This window comes from Oryctolagus cuniculus, chromosome 13, assembly GCF_964237555.1.
Source record: "Oryctolagus cuniculus chromosome 13, mOryCun1.1, whole genome shotgun sequence".
In the NCBI taxonomy this organism is placed as follows: domain Eukaryota; kingdom Metazoa; phylum Chordata; class Mammalia; order Lagomorpha; family Leporidae; genus Oryctolagus; species Oryctolagus cuniculus.
In genome coordinates, this window is record NC_091444.1 from 17,063,831 (window position 1) to 17,076,280 (window position 12,450).

General features: G+C 62.6%; 1 protein-coding gene across 8 annotated transcripts in view; it reads right to left on the reverse strand.

Annotated features, from left to right (window-relative positions):
- Positions 1-12,450, reverse strand: part of KIF21B (kinesin family member 21B) — a 47,012-nt gene that overhangs the window by 3,131 nt on the left and 31,431 nt on the right. For 2 of the 8 annotated variants that reach the window (XR_011381251.1, XR_011381250.1), the window contains exons 23-35: positions 12,308-12,359; positions 12,126-12,183; positions 11,181-11,386; positions 11,029-11,103; positions 8,764-8,877; positions 7,272-7,310; positions 5,478-5,614; positions 4,194-4,374; positions 2,987-3,151; positions 2,605-2,722; positions 1,384-1,554; positions 938-1,137; positions 318-497 (exon numbers count right to left, since the gene is read on the reverse strand). Coding sequence is in view for 4 of the 8 variants with exons in the window: in XM_070054925.1 (XP_069911026.1) it covers positions 938-1,137; positions 1,384-1,554; positions 2,605-2,722; positions 2,987-3,151; positions 4,194-4,374; positions 5,478-5,614; positions 7,272-7,310; positions 8,764-8,877; positions 11,029-11,103; positions 11,181-11,386; positions 12,126-12,183; positions 12,308-12,359 (1,516 nt within the window). In the remaining 4 variants the exon portion in view is untranslated. The remainder of the gene's footprint in view (positions 1-317; positions 498-937; positions 1,138-1,383; positions 1,555-2,604; positions 2,723-2,986; positions 3,152-4,193; positions 4,375-5,477; positions 5,615-7,271; positions 7,311-8,763; positions 8,878-11,028; positions 11,104-11,180; positions 11,387-12,125; positions 12,184-12,307; positions 12,360-12,450) is intronic. The other 6 variants (XR_011381252.1, XR_011381253.1, XM_070054925.1 and 3 more) reach the window with 3 other exon arrangements.

The following is a 12,450-nucleotide window of genomic DNA, read 5'->3' on the forward strand; positions in this document are numbered from 1 at the left end:
TGGCAGGCAGGATCCCCGGGCTCCCCAAGCGTGGCTGGGCCGTGGGGCAGGCACTGCTCAGGCAGGTGGGCTGCAGGCTGGGCGTGCAGGGCAGGGGTCAGGCCCATCCCTGGCCCCGAGGGACCTCGGGGCTTCCTCTGTGGCTGTGGCTTTGTTTGGTTGGGGTCTGGATGCTCCCCCCTGCTCAGCACCTGGCACCCCTCTCGGGGGGGGCGCTCCCCCTGCTCATGCTTGGAAGGGGACGGGGGCGGGGCCGCGTCTCTGGGCCAGGCAGGCGAGAAAGGGCGAGCAGGAAGGGGGGAAAAAGGATCTCGTACCGTGAAGAAGCAGCTCAGATCGAAGTGGGGGGAGAGGGGGGAGGAGAGAGGGGAGAGAGAGAGAGAGACAGGGTGGGGGGTCAGGGCAGGGTGGTGGCGCGGCCCTTTATGGCCAGGACTCGGCGAGGAAGGCAGGGGGTGAGTCCAGGGACGTAATTCCACAGCTTTACCCGGCAGTCACTGTGGGGGGGAAGAGAGGAGAGAGGAGGGGCCGGTGGACACGGGAGGGGGGAGGGGCACAGTGGGAACGAGAGATGAGGAGGCTGAGCAGCGGCCATGGGGCCGAGAGCCCGGTGCTCGATGACCACAGGGCCCAGAGTTGGGGCTGGCGGGGTGGGGGCAGGGCCTGGCTAGCAGGTGCGGCCTGAGATACCGCAGAGACTGCTGCTCGGGCCGACAGGCGGCTTAAGTCCAGCCGGGGGCCCAGCAGCTCCCCGCGCCCCTGCTCACTGCAGTGCCTGGCACTGGTGGGCACGCGGTGAAGGCTGGCACGGGCTGGGTACAGAAAGAGGGGGCGCGGGGGCAGCGGCAGGGCCCTGAGCCTGCCGGCTCCCTGCCCACGCCAGGAAGCGGGCGGTGGGGGCAGGGGAGCAGAGGCGGCCCATCGGCGCGGCACCCACCTGGAGGCCGTGAAGATGTGCTTGGCGTTGGTGCAGATGGCGTTGATGGGGCTGTCGTGGCCCTTGATCTCACCGATGGGCGTGAAGTTGTCCACGTTCCAGACCTTGATGACGCCGGCTCGGCAGGCGCTCAGCAGCATGGGGCGGCCCGGGACGAAGGCCAGGGCGCACACCCAGTCCTTGTGTGCGTTGGGGATTTGCTGCAGGAGGAGCGGGCGGTGAGGTGGGAGGGGACTGGCCTGGGGCCCCTCTTGCTGGTGGCTGGACAGTCGCGCAGGGAGGTGTCACGGGTCACATGGGCTGGGGGCTCTGGGGGCCCAGGGCGGATCCTTCTGCCCCCAGAGGGGTCAGGCTGACGCAAGCTCCCCAAAGTCAGGGGCAGCTGGGAAAGCCGGCCGCCCTGGGGGGAGCCCAGACCCTGGGGAGCTGTGCCCCTCCCCCTGCACCTGGATGAGCTCCTGCTGCTCCAGGTCCCACTTCTTGATGCCGTTGTCGCGGGAACCACTGAACAGGACGTCTCCCTGGATGGCGAGACACTCAATGCCATCGTAGTGCGGCGGCTCGAAGTTGTGGGTGGGGCCGATGGTGCCGGTCACACACTCGCCCAGCTCGAACATCTGAGTTGGGGGGGGGAGGGACAGGCTGAGGGCCCGGCCCGCTGGTGAAGGGAGGAGCCTCCCCAGGGCTCCTGGGAGAGGGGCCACTTCTTCCAAGGGACTGGGGACCCTGAAGGCCCAGGGCCTGAACCTCCCCGTGGGGACTGGTGACTGGGCTAATCACTGGACAGTCCCCAGCTAAATAAGCAGCTACTGAGAAGAAAGGTCCCCTTGGGGTAGGAGCCCCCTTTATAACACTTTTGCTTTTTAAGAAATTAAACTGGGGCCAGCGCTGTGGTGCAGCAGGAGAAGCCTCCGCCTGCAACACTGGCATCCCTTATGGGTGCTGGTTCGAGTCCCGGCTGCTCCACTTCTGATCCAGCTCCCTGCTAATGGCCTGGGAAAGCAGCAGAGGATGGCTCAAGTGCCGGGGTCCCTGCACCCACGTGGGAGACCTGGAGGGAGCTCCCGGCTCCAGTCTGGCACGGTCCTGGCCATTGTGGCCATTTGGGTAGTGTCAGTAGATGGAAGGCCTCTCTGTCTTTCCCTCTAACTCTGCTTCTCAAATAAATAAAATAAATCTTTAAAAATTTCAAATTAAATGTAGCATTACAGGTTCTGTAACTACAACACTCCTCCCAGTCCTCCCTCTCCTCCCCTCCTCCCTCCCTACTGCCTTGCAGTGCAACCACAGAGCTCCGGCTACACTGGCATAATTAGGTGGCAGACCCAATTAGCATTGTTTGAACATTTGTTGCTTTGTTTTTTCCTATTTATTGTTTTCATAGTGGCATTGCATCCTGTTTGTGGATTTTCCAGACTTTTCTTGAATATTCTAGAATTCCAGAATATTCTGCATTTAGACATTTAGGTTGTTCCGAATTCTGTGCCATTTACAGAGTAGCACAGCCGTGTAATGTCCTACACTCGTCATCCGGCCTTCTTTGGGATGGTTTCTTCAGCACAGACCCCCAGGGGTCTCCCTGTACTCCCAAGGTGAGAGGGCAAAGGGCGGGGAGGAGTGCAAGAGGCACTGACACTCAGGGCTCAGGCTGAGGCAGCCTCAGGTACCTTGACATAGTGGTCCTTGGAGCCGGTCACCACGAGGTCGTGCTGGCTGGCGGTCTGGGTGACCGTCAGACACATCACGGGGCCGATGTGGCCAGTCAGCTTGCCAATGGGCTGGAACCTGCAGTGGGGAGAGGCCAGCCAGGGCAGGTGGATTGGGAGGACCTGTGGCTGGGGTGGGGGTTCTGCCTCGGGGACAGCAGGCCTGGCCAGGACACAGCTCCTCCCCTCCAAGCGAGATCAAGAACCTCGACTTAAGGTGCTCCCTGTCCCAGGGGCCCCAAGTCCGGCAGCGCAGGGAAGTGGAGGGGTAGCTGCGGTCCTGCCCATCCCGGGCGCTCCTCCCAGGCTGAGACCAGGGAGCCGCCCTGGGCCCCTCGCTGACCTGCTGAGCTCCCAGATGCGGACGGCGTTGCCCGAGGCGGCGTACAGCATGCTGCCCGAGGGGCTGAGCGCGATCTGGTTGATCTGATGCTCCCCCTGGGCGCTGGTGATGGCGCGGGTGGACGTGGCGGCACAGGCGTCCCCTGAGATCACCTGGCCTGAGGACCTGCCCGCGAGGACCAGAGGCAAGGCTATCGGTCAAAATGGTCTGTCCACGTGGGCCAGGAGACCGATGAAACCCCACTCAGAGCAGCCCCCCCGAGCCACTTCTTCCAGGAAGCTTTCCTGGACTGAACAGACAGCAACAGCTCTCCCGAGAAATGAGACAGGGTAGAGAGCTCCACCCCAGCCCAGCAGGACAGGTGACCACGTGGCCTGCCCGTGTGCTCAGGCGCTGGCCGGGAGGCTGTACCACGGGGTCATGGGACTCAGTCTGGACTCGAGTCTCATGATGATCACCTGACCCGAGTCTGTTTCACCATCTGTGAAAAGGTGATAATGCCCGCTCTCTTTACCTTGTTCTAAAAAAATTTTAAGAGCAACTCTAGGCTCCCAGCAGAACCGAACAGAAGGTACTGAGGTTGCTCATATGCCAGCCCCCAGCTTCCCACCCCCACTAGTGTAGTGCATCTGTTACAATGGATGAACCTGCAGGGACTGACAGCTGCCCTGAGCCCACAGTTTGTGGCTACGCCCAGGACAGTCCGAGTAAGCCAGCGATGACACACCTCTCCATTATAGGGGAACCTCATGGCCCCAGAAGGCCTTGGCGCTCACTTTTTACGGATCAACTTAAGGAACAGATGGTAGCTGACAATGTACATGTAGGGACAAAGCACGCTCCTCGCTTAAAATGATTTTGTTTTGCAGGGGTCCTGGTCTCAGCTCTGTCTCCCCGGGGTCTGCCGGCCTGTCAGGCCAGGGCTCATGGCCATCGGGTGGCCTATCCCTGCAGGCAGCCGATGGCTTCTGTCCGCTGGTCTCAAGGGCAGGGCTTGGGGGACTGGGATGAAGGTAGAGGGTAAGCAGGCTAAAGGCTCGCCACGCTGCTGCTGCCCCGGACACCGTCTCCCAACCCAAGGCCCCCAGGGTCAAGCCAAGGCCCCGGGCCGGGAAGAGCCTTGTGCTCATGGACCCAGGCTGAGCTGTTTCGTGGGTCACTTGGGCTGGGAAGCCTACACGCGAGGGGCGGCAGGTGGGTCACTTACGTGAGGGTCCGAATGCACTTGGCCGAGTCCCGGATGTCCCACACCTTGATGTAGGAGGTGGACACGGAGAACACGAGCCCCGAGAGGCCGCAGTACTTGATGGACACCACGTTGTTGGGGTGGCCCTTCAGGGCTGCGATCTCCTGCCCCGTGACTAAGTTCCACATCTTGCAGCTGCGGTCTGGGGGGGGGGGGGATGGACAGATGTTGGTCACCAGGGCTCAGGCAGCTCCCCCCAGGCAGAGAGGGAGGGAAACACGGAGGTGTGTGCTTGTGGCCAAGACCTCAGATCTCAGACCAGAGCGTCTCAAGCAAACGTGCTCAAACACCAGTGCCGTGAGCATCGCCGAGCTGTCCCGGGCCAAGATGAAATTCTCCAGCCCTCAGTGCCTGTTCCTACAGACGCTAACAGCTGATGAAATAAGTGAACAAGTGGACAGCAAATCTTAGGGGAAAGCTGCGAATCAATCAACAGCTCCTGGGTTGACAGCTCTCCCTGCCCCTGTCCCGGAGACGCAGACACTCGCGCTGCTGCCACGTGTGCCTGCTGCAGGCTGACGCCTCCGCTGGTACCTGTTGACTGCTACTGCGACCGAGACAGCGTGCTCTAACCCTGGGGAGGCCTGCTGCAGACAGCCAGGGACTGCTTAGCCGCAGGTACGGGTTTGACGTCAGGGTTACAAGCACACGAGGTGGGGCTACTGAGAAGCTTCCTGAAGTTTCCGAGGTCAGGATGGAGCCCCAGGGTCAGGTATGAGGGAAGAATCAGCCAGGGGGCGGGGACGGCGCTGTGGCATAGTGGGCTAAGCCTCTGCCTGCGGTGCCGGAATCCCATATGGGCACAGGTTCGAGTTCCGGCTGCTCCTCTTCCGATCCAGCTCTGCTGTGGCCTGGGAAGGCAGTGGAGGATGGCCCGAGTGCTTGGGCCCTGCACCATGCAGGAGACCTGGAGGAGGCTCCTGGCTTTGGATCGGCTCAGCTCCAGCCACTGCGGCCATGTGGGGAGTGAACCAGCAGATGGAAGACCTTTCTCTCTGTCTATAACTCTACCTCTCAAATAAATAAATACATAAATAAAATCAATCTTTTAAAAAAAAAAAGAATCAGGGGCACATGGGATGGGAGCTTCGGGGCACGACAGGAGACAAAGGAGGTGCCCAGTGTGGTGGCCCCCATGCCCTCAACTCCTGGGGACTCTGTGCTTTATCTCCTTCACAGTCCACGCAGGCAGAAGGAGAGCTGGGGGGACCCTCACCCGACGTGGCCAGTCGGGGCTCCACGCACCTTTGGACCCGGTGAAAAGCAACTCGTCTGTGGCATCCAGGCAGAGGATGGGCTTGGTGTGGCCCTCGGCCATGGAGATGCACTGCAGCGGGGCCGTCCGAGCGCCCTTGGCTCCTCCAACAGGCGTGATGACGCCCCTTCCGGGAGAGAGGGAGAGAGGGCACAGCCGTCAGCCCCAGGGATCGCGGCCGGGCTGCCAGAGGTGCAGAGCTGAGAGGGGACCAAGGCAGAGAGGGGACGAGAGCCTAATGACAGAGACTGCGGCCAAACTCCACTGGGGTCGAGAGCAGGAACGGGCTGTTAGGGCGGCGAGGGCCTGCCTTGTACGGCGATCTGTTAGTCGGCGTCCCCAGCACTCCCAGGAAGCAAGCCGCATCCTAGGCCTGGATGGAAGGAGCAGGAGGCGTGGGCCCTTCCCCTGGAAAGCTCCCATCTCACAGCGCCTGGCCCAGATGTGGCCACAGAACACATGCAGGCCCCCGGGGGTGGGGCAGAGGCCAAGTGCTGGAGTCAGCCTCTCCGAGCTCCTTCAGCCGCCAAGGGTGAGAGGAAGGGGGCAGAGATGGCCAGGCCTCACCAACACACACACACACGTACACGCATGTGCACGCATGCTGCCACAGCCTTGTGGGCCAGCACGGTCAGACCTGTGACTGCCTTGACCAAGAGGTGGATCCCTTTAGGAAGCCCAGCCCTGCCGGGGCCTCTGGAGTGAGGCCCTGCAGATGCGGCATGGCACCCTCGCCCCGGAGACGCCATGAGAGAAGGAGGGGGGCCGGCCCACGGGAGGGCAAGGCACGCGCCATGCAGCCCCGGGTGGCTCTGAGGATGGAGACCACGGACTGTATTCCTCTTAGTAAAGGCGCCGGCTGAGTCACGTTTGAAAACAGATTCTCGCTCTTGCTCAAAGCACATGCTGCCCCTGACTGACAGAAATGACCGATGTCCCGGGCAGGGCTCCTCAAACTGCAGCACCCCCCCACACACCTCCCAGGGCCCAGCTTGGCCCAGAGTCTCTCACACACAGACGGCGCCCCCAGGCGGCCCTGCGCCCACTCTGACACGCGTTTGGGAACTGGCAGTGTGTCTGGAGAGGAGGCCGAGTGTGCCATGCAAACACGTCAGGAGGGCCAGGAGGCTGACTCTCCCATGGCGATGGCCACGACAAAGGCTCGCTGCCCACAGTGGCGAAGGGGCCAGCAGCATGCACGCCAGGACGACTGGAGCCGGGGAGGAAGCTGAGCCCAGCAGGCCGGAGACTTGTTCCTGGCTGTGGGATGTCATGGTGGTGCTAGGGAGGACTCGCCTTGGCTCATCCCACTGGCCGGGGTAGGGGGCAGGGACCTGCATATCCGGGTGCCACCAGACGTGGGCGGGGCAGTGCCCCCATGGTGTCCTTCTCAGAGCCCAGGTCTAAAGAGTTGGCCACTCTGGCCCAAGCTGAGTGAGCCACAGGGTCCCGGGCACAGCCCGTGACGCAGCAGCCCAGCTGGCCCTCAGCTCCAGCCCTGGCCTGCCCCAGGTGTCCACGCCCTGTCCCCTGCCCGCCCAGGCCGTGAGGGAGGAGAGAACCAGATTGGCCACAAGCAGCTGCACCCCCAAGCCCCCAGCTCCAGCCGGGTGTGGCGCAGTCAGAGGCCATGCCGCCGGGTGCCCTGAGAGGGAGGAACCATGAGGCAGGGACAGGTGTGGGGAGGGCCAGGGAGAGGAGGGGCTGCATGCAGAGGGCCGGGTGTGCAGGCGGGACAGAGAGCAGAGAGTGGGGGCCCAACACGGGAGACATTCTGTGTGTACCTCAGGGCCTCCGACACAGAGGAGTCGCTGTCGTCAGACCTGGGGAGGGCAGAAAATTAGCTGGATTAGGGGGAGAGAGGAAACACACACAGGGCGGCAGAGGCGGCAGCAGCACCAGGTCAGAGGGCGGGTTATTCTCTTCAAGGGGAGCGGAGAGAGGCAGAGGAGGGAGGGCCTTCAAGGGAAGCGGGGAGGGGGTGGGAGGGCAGCTCTGCGAGCCGGGGGGGGCCGGCCCAGGATGAGCACTCGGGGGTCCCCCGGCTAGCAGAGGGGGTGGGGAGGGGCTGTGGGAGGTGTGGGCGCGCTGGCCGCACACTGGGGGAGACAGCTGGGGCTGTTGGTTGGTTCCAAGCTCTCCGGCTGCCCCACGGGACAAGCTGGGGGCACGCCCCCACCCCAGCAATGCTAGTGCCTGCCTGAGGCCGGACGGAGGTGCCGGGAGCTGCCTCTCCGGCCACCCTTCAGGAGCTCACTTATTTACAAGGTCCACTGTCCCCAGGAAGTCCCCGGGACCTTGCACCACGCCCCTGCCCCAAGACCAGGGCCACTGGCAAGACCCAGGCCTCTGGGAGACGATTAGATTGGGCAGATGGAGTCTTTGGGGGCCTGTGCACTGTGATGGCCTGGAGGCGGGGTGCACCCTGCGTGGCTGGGCCGGGCCTGAGCTGAGGCAGCCTGGGAAGGAGGGACCACTCACAGAGCCGTAATCTGAGCAGGAAGGGGCATGTGTGTGGCGAGGGGAAGGGCGCGCTCAGCACTGGGTACAAGACCTTCAGGCCTGGGGTGCCCTGGAGGACTCGGCACGGCTGCCTCTGGGGCTAGGGAAGCTTTTCAGGAGGCCCGAGGAGCCCCTACTCCGGGGGGCGCTCAGAGAGTTAGCAGGGGCCAGGCTGGGCCAAGCAGATGGGGACACAGGGAGCATGGGGGTCCCCCCTTTGGCCAGGCAGAGCCCACTGTTCGAAAGTCAGGGCCCTGTTCCCACACTCTCTCTCTCGACCCCTCGAGGGGCCTCGCCCCTCTAACGTAAGGCACAGAAGGTGATGCTCACTGCTGACGGACAGTGGCGAGGGAATGACAGGTGAAGAAGCCAGGGCCCCCTCGGCATGACACCGGGCGACTACAGCGTGACTGCAGCAGGTGTGGGTGCACAGAGGCTGAACCTGCCGTGGCCACCAGGGCGGTGTGTGAGGGCCACCAGGCCTCGGCTGAAGGAGCTGTGGTCAGCCAGGGGAGGGGCCGACACTGAAAGGGAGGAGCTTTGGAGAAAATCGGGTGAGCCAAGGCGATGAAGGGGGCAGTCCCGGGGGGCCTGTGGTGTGCCAGCTCCCAGTGGCCAACCTTGTTGCCAGCACTGGACGCAATCCCGGGGTCAGAGCCTCACCTCTTAGAGGAGCCGCGAGAGCAGGCCTGGGTCCGCCCAGCTCCCTGGGCAATTCCAGCCAGGCCCCTTCCCTCCCCGCCCTCCCAAGCCACCCCTCAGCCCTCTCCTTACTTGTCCAGTGCCGACCCCTGGCTCTGGTTACTGGTGAGCCGAGAGAAGACATTGCGGTCATTGCGGGGCCGAGTGGGAGGGGACGATGGAGGAGTGAATCCCACGTCCGAGGACCTGGTGAGGGGAACAGAGAGGCGACAGTTGGTGGCCACACCCTGCCCGCAGGCCACCCCCAGCACTGGGTTTCCACCGTCTGTCTCAGTGGAGGCCCGAGGGCAGAGCTCCGGTCCCAGCTAAGCTCCTGGGCACGGTCCTGAAAGTCGCCTCAGGTCAGAGGCAGATTCTGTCCCCAGAAGTCATCTACTTCCTAGGTCATGTGTGACACCCAAGGCAGCACGGGCGGAGCGTCTGTCACTCGGGCGTGCCCCAGGAAGGGAGACCCTGTTCCCGGCTTGCACCATGTCCGCTCTCCACGGCCTCAGGGCCCTGTGAGTCTTCTGGTTTTCTGCATTTTTGTCCTTCTTACTGAAGACTTAGCACAGTACTGAGTGCTGTTCAGAGTCCCTGCGCGTCAGAAGCTGTGATGGGGGACGGTGAACATCTTCCTCACCGGGCTGTGAGCCCAGCGCTAAGGATCCCAGCACACGCGTGACGCACGGTTGGGTGCTGACGGGTGGTCGAGTGCGCCGGGAGCAGAGGCCTGCGGGAGCCCACCCCGAATCCCCCCAGCAGCAGTGGTTTGGCGCTGGCCGACCCGGTGTTCACAGCTGCTTTTCAGAACCTAACTCCCATGACGGCAACGCAGGCAGCCGAGCCCCGCCACGAGGCACGGGCGCTTCCTGTACCCCATGGCCCCGCTCCTGCCAAGTTACCATCAGGCTCAGCCTTCGCGAATCCTCCCTCCCTCCAGAGTCGTCACGGGCATGGCCTACAGCCCTCAGGCTGCAGCCTAAGCCTGTTCTCTCGGGTCACAGACGACGTGACAGCTGGTGAGCCTCCAAGTGGACAGACATCCTGTCAACACCTGCCCGGGACCACTTGGCAAGCCCCCGGCTGCGGGCATCGGCTCAGGCCCGGCTGAGGAAGCAGGGCTGTGGCAAGCCTGCCTCTCGCCTCCCACCAAGGCAGCTCCCCAGAGGTCATCTTGAGCCCCGGCTTTCACTGTGTGTGACTAGGTTGAGGCCACCAGACCTCCGAAAATTATGTGCACGGAGGTGACCCACTCTCTGCGGAAGCTCGAGGGGCCTGACCCCATGTGTGGTTGGCCAGCTGAGACATCACGGCTCTGCAGTGACCACTTTGGTTTTTCTTTGAATTTCCACCTCCTCTCCCCAGACAAGGCCTTAGACAGGGCGGAAGTTCCCAAGGATGCTGGTCATGAGAGGCTACAGCACCCCAGTTCAGTGACCGACCCAAGCCACCATAAGGCCACCTATGTTGAGTGCACACCAGCAAACAGCGTGCAGCACGTGGCGGGGCTCCCCACTCCCACGTGCCTGATGGAGGCTCCAGGGCACACATCTGGCCCAGATTAAAAAGGGTACCCCACGGAGCCGGCGCCGGCCAGCGGGTCAAGCAAGCCAGTGCCTGAAGCGCTGGCATCCCACATGAGCGCCGGTTCTATTCCCAGCTGCTCCGCTTCCGAACCAGCTCCCTGCTGATGCTCCTGGGAAGGCAGCGGAAGACGGCTCAAGTGCTTGTCCCCTGCCACCCACGTAGGAAACTCGGAGGGAGCTGAAGCTCCTGGCTTCAGCCTAGCCTGGCCCCGACCGTTGCAGCCATTTGGGGAGCGAATCAGTGGATAGATCTCTCCCTCTCTGTCTGTAACTCTGCATTCTAAATAAATCTTTTTTTTTAAAAGAGGAATTATTTGAAAAAAAGCATAGGGGCTGGTGCTGTGGTGTAGTGGGCTAAGCCTCTGCCTGCCATGCAGGCATGGGTGCCATATGGGCGCCAATTCTAGTCCCAGCTGCTCCTCTTCCAAACCAGCTCTCTGCTATGACCTGAGAGAGCAGTGGAAGATGGCCCAAGTGCTTGGGCCCCTGCATCTGTGTGGGAGACCAGGAAGAAGCTCCTGGCTCCTGGCTTTGGATCTGCTCAGCTCTGGCTGTTGCAGCCACTTGGGGAGTGAACCAGCAGATGGAAGACCTCCCTTTCTTTGTCTTTCCATCTCTCTGTCTGTAACTCTACCTTTCAAATAAATAAATACAATAAAAAAAAAAAAAGAACACGTGATGACCCTCAGAATCAAATCTCACAGCTATTCATGCAACCAAGGACAAGACCAGCAGCGACTCTGGAGCAGGTTCCGGAACATGCTCTGACCTGATGGGCTGCCCTCGGTCATAGGACTTCCTCCGGGTCAGAGGGGACGTCTCCGCGGCTCGAGACTGCCGGGGGCTGCAACAGAAGGGTCCAGTGAGGCCCAGGCCCCGGGCCCTGCTCAGCCACACCCACAGTCCTGGTCCCCTCCTTACAAAGTGCTGCCCCGGGTGGGCAGGCTGACGGTGCGTGAAACCTTGTCCCGGTAGTAGGGGTCTCGGATGGAGAAGCCCACTCCGTCCTCTTTGATCTCGACGAGTGAGGCCAGGGACTTGGTGATGTTCTTGGTGGAGATGTCCAGTGGGGGCCCCAGGCACTCGGCCGACACTGCCTTCATTTGGGCAGACAGCTTGGGTTCACCCTAGGGAAGAAAGGATGTGGTGGGCCAACCAGCCCAAAGGGGATGGCACACAGAGGGGAAAGACGGGGTGGGGCGCCCCAACAGCGGAAGTGGTGCCTCCTTGGCTTACGGGGGAGGAGCTGGTGGAAGGACCTGGGCAGACGTCCCCAGAGACTGCCTCTGCGCCCACAGATGCCTGCAAGCCTCTGGGGTCTCCAGAGACTGCCGCTGCTTGACTGTACCAACCCCGGGCCCTGCCTGACTCCCATGCTGCACACCAGCCGACCAACTAACTCCAGAATTACCCCTGAGTCATTAGGCTCAGCCTGCAGCTCCTTCCTCATCCTCTCTTGGGTCGCCCCTGTGTCGGTTCAGTCTAAGAAAGGCTCCCTGGCTGTTTGGGAGGCTCCCCTGCTGTTGGCTCCCACCCTGGAGTCAGCTGTCAGCAGCAAGACCACCAGCCGCCTGGCTTTGACCCAGAGCATGAGGCCGCCCTGGGTGGGCAGGGGACGGTGTGAAAGTAGGGCTTGGTGCAGGCACGGAGGCCAGCAGAGGCCACTCGCCCTGCCTGCCACCCCCCTCACAAAGAACGGGCTGTGCTGGCTTACACAGGGGGACACCCCAGCTCCAGGCTCCATTCTTCTTGGCACCCCCACCCCCGCTGCAGGGGGCAGGAGTGGGGGCTGAGCCTCAGTAAGTGGGGACCAGGTTCGGGGAAGCCGGCTGCGCCACACCAGGGCCCGATTCCAGTGGGGCTCACCTTCAACTTGAAGTCATCGTGGCTGGTTGAGCCTTTCATGGTGAAAGACTGGGAGAAGCTGGGGAGGAAGCAAAGAGTTCTGCTCTGGCTCTCCGGGACCCCAGCTTCTGAATCCCAAAGAGCCCCTGGGACCCTGCGGCAGCCCTCCCCCACCGCCTCTCGTGCCCAGCGTGGAAGCTCACCTCCCCTCCGAGAACTCTGAAATCTCCTCGTCCGTGCTGGCGTAGCCGTTCTCTGCGGGAGGGAGAAGCCCTGTTGGAGTTGGGGAGAGCAGGAGGCCTCCCTCTTGCACCCCACGCACCAAGAGCAGACCAAGGCTGCCGGG